Source organism: Cupressus sempervirens, chromosome 4 (assembly GCF_028749045.1).
Source record: "Cupressus sempervirens isolate cs-2001-9-10 chromosome 4, ASM2874904v1, whole genome shotgun sequence".
Classification (NCBI taxonomy): domain Eukaryota; kingdom Viridiplantae; phylum Streptophyta; class Pinopsida; order Cupressales; family Cupressaceae; genus Cupressus; species Cupressus sempervirens.
Window position 1 is genome coordinate 183,970,486 of NC_143121.1, and position 10,051 is coordinate 183,980,536.

General features: G+C 36.2%; 1 protein-coding gene across 2 annotated transcripts; it reads left to right on the forward strand.

The window, feature by feature from the left end:
- The first annotated feature begins 409 nt into the window (after positions 1-409).
- LOC149560605 (disease resistance protein ADR1-like) lies at positions 410-5,726 on the forward strand. Of its 2 annotated transcripts, none has more exons than XM_089824742.1 (5): positions 410-1,372; positions 3,020-3,426; positions 3,704-4,059; positions 4,147-4,358; positions 4,576-5,726. In XM_089824742.1, exons 1-5 carry the CDS (start codon positions 751-753, stop codon positions 5,391-5,393), a joined length of 2,415 nt encoding a protein of 804 aa, XP_089680868.1. In that variant the 5' UTR covers positions 410-750; the 3' UTR covers positions 5,394-5,726. The 2 variants fall into 2 exon arrangements, with proteins under 2 accessions (XP_089680868.1, XP_089680869.1); XM_089824743.1 differs by lacking the exon at positions 410-1,372 and adding an exon at positions 2,818-2,907.
- The last annotated feature ends 4,325 nt before the right edge of the window (positions 5,727-10,051 follow it).

Here is a 10,051-nt window from a genome sequence, read left to right on the forward strand (position 1 = left end):
AAACTTATGGCTCAAGATTAGTTTTTTGTGTTTAGTGAGGAACTAATGGAAAATGTTGAAGTGTCTTTTAAAATGGAAACGTTCATAACATTTTTCTGTAAATATACAAATAAGTTACTCGAGTAGGTTCCCATTGTAAGAAACAACAATCTCGCTTCCCCGATACCAGTCGGTATCTTCAAGAATCTGCAAATATTATTTATTAATCATTCTGACCTATGGGGTTATGCCATTTTCTTCCTACGCATTAGGAACGTGAATCGACAAGACGCGGCTAATAGTTATCCAGACTTCTGTGCTGTCAGACTCTTCATACACAGTTTGACCAAAGTCATCTTCCCAGTAAACAATATCTATTTCCTTCGCATTTCAGTATAAGACACTAGGCAAGTTCTTTCGAGCTAAAACGCTAAATAAAACGCGTGGCAGAAAGCCAAGGGCGCACAGTACAACTGAAATAAACTAACGGCTACTCCCACAGCAGGTGGCCGTTGGACGATTTATAGAATATAGTTTTTGTCTTTGATTGATTACCGCAAGTGACCGACATTTACACCCATCCACTGATGTGTCTTACCTGGCAAGACCTATATATGCCTGAGCTATGCCTTTAAACTTTTCAACAAGAGAAAGATCGAAGCTATAGCAATATAACCAGCTACAAGACTGAAATTTCGCTGAGTTACAGAACTCCTTAGCATAATTTGAATCTTCTACTGACTGACTTTGTAGGTTTTAGGAGTATACAGAATGGAGAGTTTCAATAACAAGGCTGTGTGCGGTAGAACCGATGCTCTGCTGAAATCCCTTATCCCAGCAATCCAACAATTTTGTGAATGTGACCTGCAATTACCCAAAGATCAGCAAAATCCCACTTTTCACCAGTTTCTAAACACTCTTATTAGGGGCTCAGAGCTGGTTAAATCTTGTGAGAGCATTGGCTCTTCAAATATATTTTGTAGACGTAGATATGCTTCACAGATACTCAAGCTAGAAGTGGAGATCAATGGCTTCATGAGTTCCATCCCAGCCCAAATCGAGTCAGATGCTAGGAATCTTGTGGCAGCCCTGAAAGATATGTACAAGGAGTTGCAGCCTCCAGATAAAAGTAGTACGCTTAATAACATGATTCAACAGCAAATGAGTTTAGGTAACCTGTGTCAAACTACTGAAATGGAAGAGTCTGATAAATGGTCCGCTCTAAGTAATTTTCCTGTGAAGTCTCGGTTTTATGCGGGATTGGAGAAGCCTGTTGAGGATTTGAAGGAGATTTTGTTAAAGAGCGAGGTGTCGGTTGTTGGGGTTCATTGTATGGGGGGTGGTGGGAAAACTACTTTGGCCTCTGCTCTCTGTAGTGATCCCCATATCAAAGGTAATGTTTCTTTCTTCTTTCTTCTTATTTTTGACGTTTTTCTGAAGCCGCTTAATTTTTTTAGGCCTATTATAAAAGAATGCATGAAGATTCTGGGCAAAGGACTATTATGTTAAGGTCGTCAAGGTTAAATTGATCTGTGCTAGTTTAAGGCTACTATCATCTTTTAGGGCAATTTCTCCACTGTTCATTAGTTTCAATGGGTACAGAGTTTCAAAATTAGTTCTCATGACATTTTATATAGGGGGCATAGCACTAACTATGTATTGAGTCAGATAAGTGAGAAAAGTACTATTGTTTGTCGAATTGCATCATTTAGTTTGCAACCTCACATATTTTCTGTTCCCGAGGTGTTCATGTGGGTAGGCCTACCATTTCCTCTGTTTAATTTGTACACTCTTAAATCTTCAGTCATGAATTTTCTTGTCGCTTTTCACTATTATTCCAATCCTTTGAGGAGACTGTTAAATTGTTTCTGGCCCACCTCCTCAATGCCTTAGATTTTGGGCAAAGGTTTTTGCTGTTTATGTCATCGAGGTTAAACTGATCTGTGTTCATTTAAGGCAATAGTGGACACGCCTAGGCAGTTGTTCCCCTGATCTTCAGCTTCAATTGGTATAGGATTTCAAAATTAAAATCTCGTGGCGTTTCATATAGAGTGTGCAATGGCTCTGGATATTGTCATATAAGTGAGGAAAGTAGTTGTGTTTGTTGAATTGCACTATTTAGTTTGTGATTCTTTACGCATTCGCTCTTCCTAAGGTGTTTCTCATGTGGGTCGGCCAACAAATTCTTGTGTTTAATATGTACACTTAGGTTTTCGATCATGATGTTTCTTTGTCATTTTTACTAATGTTCTAGTCCTTTGAGGAAATCGGTGAACGTTTTTGGCCCATCCCATCAATACCTGAGATTTTGGTTGAACGGCTTTGGTGTTTAGGTCATCGAGGTTAAACTTGATATGTGAACTTCTAAGGCTAAGATCGTTAGGACATGTAGTCTACATGCCTAAATGATTGTTTCACTATTCGTAAGTTTCAGTGGATATTTACTATTAAATCTCTTGACATTTCATTTAGGTTGTGCGTCAGATAAATGAGAAAAGTAATAGTGTTTGTTGAATTGTACCATTTCGTTTGTGGCATTTTCAAATTCTCTGTTCCTGAGCTGTTTTTCACGTGGGTCAGCCGAATATTTCCCGTACTAAATGTGCACTCGCTTAGATTGCCAATCATGATTTGTTTTCTTGATTCTCTGGTTTAGGATACAGAGCGATAATATATTATTTCTGGTTTTGATTGTAATGCAGTTTTTTCATCAACATGAATGTAATCTGAAATGTTGATTAACTATTGAGCAGCATTGTGAATTGTAAAAACTTATATGTTATGTGCCAACATACTGAAAATTTATTGATCTTTTCTGTGGGCAATGCTGCGCATCAGGAAATGTACATTTTATTATTGTTTCGCATATTCAAATCTGAAGGAAATTTTTCGGACATCAGGTTATTGTGGAAATGTACATTTCATCAGGTTGTGTGGGCCGGCCTACCATTTCTAGTGATGAATTTGTATGCTCTTAAATTTCCAATCATTTTTGTTTTGCAGCCTACTGAAAAACAATTGTTTTCTTCTGTGACATCAGGTTATTTTGGAAATGTACATTTTATCACTGTTTCAAAGTCTCCAAATCTGCAGGGAATTATAGAGAGAATGTGGGAGAAGATCGTTGGAAGGAAGAAGCCCGAGTTTCAGAATGTAGAAGATGCGCGCATACAGCTAAAGCAGCAGCTTTCTACTCAATACAAGCGGACCCTGATGATATTAGATGATGTCTGGTCCAGGGCTCACTTGGAGGAACTACTACTTGAAGCGCCAGGGTACAAAACTATTGTCACAACGAGAGACAGTTCTACCATCCCCCTAAACCCCTGTACTCAACTGTATCAGTTGCCATTGTTGGGTCACAAGGACGCTCTCTCGCTTTTCTGCTTCTCTGCTTTTGGACAGACATCAATTCCAAGTACGGCAGATGCAACTCTAGTCATGGAGGTATAGCCTTTTCTTACCTTGAAACTAAAAATATTAAAAAGCCTAAAGCTTCTTAGAGAATCAAATAAGTCCAACAACAAACATAGGATGAATAATATGCTTTTTTGTTTTTTAGCTATAAGAACTTGCAGTTATTGATTGTTCAATTAGACTAGTACTTGCAGGAAGTTATTTATGCAGTTAAAATCACAAAAATATCGGTTTCTTTTTCGTTCTTTTCATTTTTTACAGAGCTTCCTTTGGACGCTAGTAAAAAACCGATCTAAATGAATGGCAGGTGCAAGCTGAATGTAAGGGCTTACCCCTTGCTCTAAAGGTGATTGGGAGCTCTTTAAATGGGGAATCTCATATGGCCTGGTTGAATGCAAAGAATAAGCTTTCACAGGGGCAGTCCATATCCAGTTATCACAAAGAAGGGCTGTTTAGATGCTTGGAGACCAGTATTGATTTCTTGGATGATGTTGCGAGGGAATGCTTCTTAGATTTAGCCATATTTCCAGAGAACAAGAAAATCTGTGCTGATGCACTGCTGGGCATTTGGTTTTATGTTCGGAAGCTGGAGTGGCAAGATGCCTTTATCATGTTATTGGAATTTGCAAGCAAAAACCTCTTGAACTTAATCAGCAGCCCAGGGTATTTGCCTAAGCTTTATATATGTTAAATTTCTTACCATCGTTTTGTTTTCAAACTTTGAGCTAATATTGTTTGTGGTAATATCAGAAGCCAAGCAACAATCTCTTATGGAGATGCCTCTGAGCTGTACTTTTCCCAGCATGACATAATGCGAGATTTGGCCATATATTTGGGAAGCCAGGACAGTATAGTCCATAGGAAAAGAATATTCATGCCCAGGAAGGAGCTGAGCTTGCCAGGGGAGTGGGAGATGCATAATGATAGACCATTTGATGCTCAAATTGTCTCTATTCACACAGGTAGTCGATTCAGACCAAATATTCTAATTTGTTGAGTGACATAATATGCAAGCTATTTAAACTATTAAAATGTTTTAGCTTTTGTGTTTTGTCATATGAATAATGATACTATTGAAACAGCAATAGCTTTGATATAAATTCTTTACTTTAACTGCCGGTATTCTTGACCACTAAAACATTTTCTAATTCAATTGTATATATGATTGAACTATTGCAGGTTCTATGGCTGAAAATCAGTGGTATCCGATGGACTTTCCAGAGGCAGAGGTTCTGGTGGTACACTTTTCTGCAAGCGAATACTTTCTACCACCATTTCTTAAAACCATGAAAAAACTGAAATTTTTAATGTTGTGTAATTTGAGTTCAAAGAGAACCACAATTAAAGGTTTAGATGCTCTATCTTCACTCGCTCAGCTCAGGACTGTTCGCTTGGAGAAGTTGGATGCGCCCTCTTTTTTAAAAGAGATTAAAGTAATACAGAAACTAGACAAACTCTCTCTGAGTTTATGTGAAGGGTTTGGAAATATTTCCACATTCAGCAACACCAATCTACAAGAATTTAACCTAGACCACTGCAGCGATTTGGAGAAATGGACACTTGACATCTGTCATATGCCTTCTGCTCGCATCTGGTCTATAACCAACTGCCATCTGGTTCAAAAGTTGCCATATGATCTTGAAAATCTGAGTTCTGTAAGAATGTTAAGATTATCAGCATTACCAGGCTTGAAAGAGCTTCCTGCATCCGTTGGAAAACTTGGGCAGCTGGAATTTCTAGACATTTCACTCTGTGAGGGCTTGAAAGAACTTCCAGAGGAAATATGTCAACTCAAGAAATTGAAAGAGTTTGATATGAGGGAGTGTTCTCGTTTGAAGAGGTTGCCTAAAAGTGTTTGCGGACTAAGCTCTCTGAAACATGTCATCTGTGATGAGAAGATTGGGCACCAGTGGCTGAGAGTTAAGGCCTCTTCTATCCCTGATCTTAGGGTTGAAATTGTGGAGGCGCAATTTACTCTGGATTGGCTTGATGATTGAGAAACATCAAGCAACTTCACATCCTGTTAAATTAATGAGTGTTCTCTTTCTTAGTTCTTGGAGATGGAGCATACTGTAGGTTTCACTTAGAATTAAAAGAGTATTTAGTGTCTACAAAGTTCAACTTTATGGACAATTCTCCTGTATATGGAGCATACTGTAGGTTTCACTTATAAATTGTAAAAGTTTGTAATGTATATATATATATCATTATGTACATTTGTAAAGTCTATGTCAAAGTTCATCTTTACAGACAATCTTCTTTTCCCAATCTTTTGAGGGGCCTTCTTTGGTGGAAGGAGAAAATGACAAGCAAACTATTTTCCGTTGTCATTCCTTACTAGTGTACGTGACAATGAATACCGTATTTTAAAGGAAAAATTTTTAAAATTTTGTGCAAGTTTCTAGGATTGAATACCAGATATGGTTGATAACCGAGTGCTTCATTAATGGCTTTTGCGATTTTGAATGCTAATCATGTCATTACACTACACGTGAAGTTACATGTCGGGAAAAAATCTCATGCAATTGCATCTTGACTCTTCATATGGATCGCTTATAATTTTTTAACGGAAGAGATCTAAAGAGCAAAGAGTATAAGGTCTTATTCAAGACATTTAAATTTCAGACATTTTTTGAGGCTGAAGTTCAGGTTGCTACAGGCACGCCACACACAATTTGGTACCATGGAAAGCCGAATAAAATTAAAACCTTTGGGAAGAAATGTTCCTTATTTATTTTTGTTTTGAGGAATTTCTAGGCCTTGAAGTGAGAAAATCACCAAAGACCGGGTGGACCTTGCACAAACCTCACCTCAGGCCCTGGTTTCAAATGCATCAAAAATTACTTCAAATATCATTAAGAACACATTTTTCCCTACCAGTTATCGATGCTAGATACAATGGAAAGATAGGTAGGATTCCATCATATGAAGCTGATATTCAGAAGTAAAACATAAAATCCTTAATAATAAACAGTGTTTCACACATTTTGGATCGAGGAGATATTTAATCGGGTGGAATCAGATTACCTTTACCTTTATCTGCCTAAAGATTTTCTTTGTACTGACAAGACTGCTACATCACCGTACATACTGAGTCTGATGAAATAGTTCTATATGGAACGGCTTAAACATCACACTAAAGCTTTATTTGTAGACTAAAAGTGTTAAATAGTCAAAGTTGACTTATTTTTTCAGGCTTGACTTTCATTTTCGTTTGTGATGTTTAAGAATGACGGTCCTATATTTGAGAGACGATATGCTAAAAATCTCGTCCAATATTTTGAATTTATGTTTTAATAAGATTTGGTGATTCTCTCATCCAAGAATTAGCCACTTGCTAAATCAGGAAGGAGTTATATTTCTGAATAATATGAAATGGGTCTATGTATATTGCCACATAAACCTTGACACTAATTCATCTCAAGTGAAGGGAAACACAATGACTTTGAATCCCAAGAGATGGTTAATGTTCATCTACTATTGTATGCCTAGGTGTAATGTTTTGTTTTGTTTCACATCATAATATTCGATGATACAAGATTATATAAGCATGACTTACTTAACACAAAGTGGAAGTAAGAGATATTAAATCCCTTGCAAGTAATCGAAAGATGGAGGTATGGCTCTTAGAGATCTTGCTATTTACAATTGCCTCAATTTTCTTCTTTAGGGAAAGGTCCCGGTGGTTGTGGGTCCTCATTTATCTCATAAATTTGATGAACTTGTTGAATGGGATAGAGTTCCTTGTTGAGTTCTCCTTTTATATTTATTTTTATCTTTATAATTTTTTACCTCTTTTAGTCAAATACATTATTTTTGTTGCATACAAAGAATATATAGATACTGGATGCAAAGCATGCCACATATTTCATCTAAGCTAAATCTTATTGCACCGAGCCAACATGTAAAAAGTTCACTCTTATAATTTGTAATGTATATATCAAAGTTTCAAGTTCAAAAACATTTTTCTAATATCCCCAATTTCTTGTGGGTCTTCTCTTTTTTAGTGGAAAGCTAACAAGAAAACATTTCTATTTACATTGTTATTTTACATGATTTTGAATTCCCACATTAAAAACAATATTTTTAAAATATGTGCAAGTTCTTGAGGGTGATCAATGATAAGGTGGATAAACACATGGATTATACCACAATGCTATTAATGATTCTAACTATGTCATTACACTACATGCAAAGTTGCATGGCAAGTTTCATGTTATAATGTCTTCAAACTTTAAGAATCTATTTTTATGTTCACAAAAATTTACAAAATACTTGTGATCAATTCACTTAGCCGCCTGAGACTTCCATTACTTGTTTATACATTACCTAGAAATCACAATTCAATGTGAGGGCTTGCTTAAACCTTTCCCAATTATCACTATTTTCAAATCCTTCTCAAGCATCCTATATATTTATATACACAATCCCAGTTGAGTGATTTTTAGAATATTTTATGCAACATTGAAAATTTAGTGTGCAACTATGCTACTACCTTGACAATTGAAGTCCTCATTTTCAAGACATCAATTCCATTTAAATATTACTCAAATTTCACCAATTGATGCATACATAGCTACCTTGAGACTTCCTATGTACTCAATCAGGATCCCCTTAAACATCGCCCTGTTTCATTCTCAATCAAATCCTTTTAAACATCACCAATTTTGCTTGCAAGAAGCAGCTTTACCAATCTATCACTTTGTGCACATGAACTGGTAAATAGTTGTCTAAGTAGAAAAATGAATTTAACCAAAGTGGATGGTAATAAAGCACAACCTAATCTATCTGATGCCTAAACTCAAGAAACACTGCAACCCAATAAGAACAAAATTAACAAAATGCAAGCAAGAGCGGTAAACGAGAATTGTTGCTTAGAAATGGACATTCATGATAGGAAGCCTATTTCAATTATTGAAACACGAAACAAGGGTCTCCCATTGTGTTTCTCATAACAAGGCTTTTGAGTACTACCTATCTATTGAAAAGGTAGGGGTTTGCTAATACTACTATCAAGATTCAACTATAGTATTTGAGTCATATTTCATTAATAGTAGTTCATAAGAACCTATTTCTAATGAAAACTAAAGAAACACTTAGACTCATCCTATGTGGGTGATGCTTATAGTGGTGAAATATTGGAAAATTTGACACTCATGTGAACATCACCTAGATGCAATGAGTGTTTAATTCATTCTCATGAGGGATGGGCTTTTGTGAACCACTACCCATGAAACATGGGTCCAACTATTTTACTCAAAAAAAAACATAGTCAAATCCTTATAGCAATGCCACAATTTGATTTTTTGTGGAAATTATCTCATACTCATCAAGTAAGAGGTATCTTTCATGTTGCCACTCAAATTTGTTAGATGTAAAGTGCCAATGCAATGACCTCAAAACCTCAAAGCACCATTGACAATTAACCACTTGAATTATAAATCTCATTGTTGATCTGCTACTTTATGCTTGGGTCTTTTTTTTTTTTGTCACACTGAAATTCCATGAGTAAATTGGGGAAGAAAACTCATGAGCTTAGACATTTCCATTGACAACTTAGAGCTGAAATTTTGGAAGGACAATTTATTTTGAATTGTCTTCGTAAGTTACAAGCTCCAGCCCCAAGCTCTAAGAAACTTAACATCTTCATGACCAGAGTTGTTGATCTAAAGACTACATAGTTTTCTCTCGGAAGTGCTATAAGACTATTTCATAAACTAGAAGTGTGTTGTCTATAATCTTTGTTTGTGATCTATTCATTATATGTATTGATTTCAATATACAAGAGAGTATGATCTCATGGGTAAACCTATGGTCTAATCTTTTTGTACATGTAACTATCACTTTTAGATGATAATGTGCTATAAAGGAGGTGTGCATTATTAGAGTGGGGTTGTTGTTGCACCAAAAGATTGAACTATCAATGCCTGATACAACCACTCAACTTATAGTACACAATAGGCGATTAAGCCCTTGTCACAAATCTAGAAAGGAGCACTAAAAAAATTCCCAACAATCTCCTCCTCAGTTTTACCTGAGGGTCTGAGGATTCAAACCTGTGACCAAGCTCTAATACCACTTGTTAGAGTGGGGTTGTCATTGCACAAAAAGACCAATCTATCAATTCCTAATACAACCACTCAACTTATAGTACATAGGAGAGAGTTAAGCCCTTGTCACGAATCATGAGGGGAACATTGTTCACAAATTTCTAACATGCATACCTTGATCCCTATAAAATTTGAACTTCTAACCTCTCTTTAACTAAGTTGGAAAAGTGAATATAACATGTATTGAGTCCCCACAAGATAATTCCTCTAACATGAATTATTTAGAAGAAACTATTGAAAAATAAGCTAATTTGCAAACAATGTTAGGAGATATGGATATAGGAGATGTAGGAGAAGGTAATGTGCCTATATTTTAGATTTGGACAATCCTCAAGAAGTAAATCTCTCAAAATTGCTTCTCGAGAAATGAACAGAGACAACCATTTGAAAGGTACAAGCCTAATAGGAGCTAACCGATAAAGGGGAGTAAAGTGAAGATCCCAAGAGAGGTGATTGTATTGTCTCCTCCTAGAATTATCCCTAGGATATATACCCGACAAACAAAATTCCAATAACTAAGGTTAGACAAGTATCTTACCAAGTAA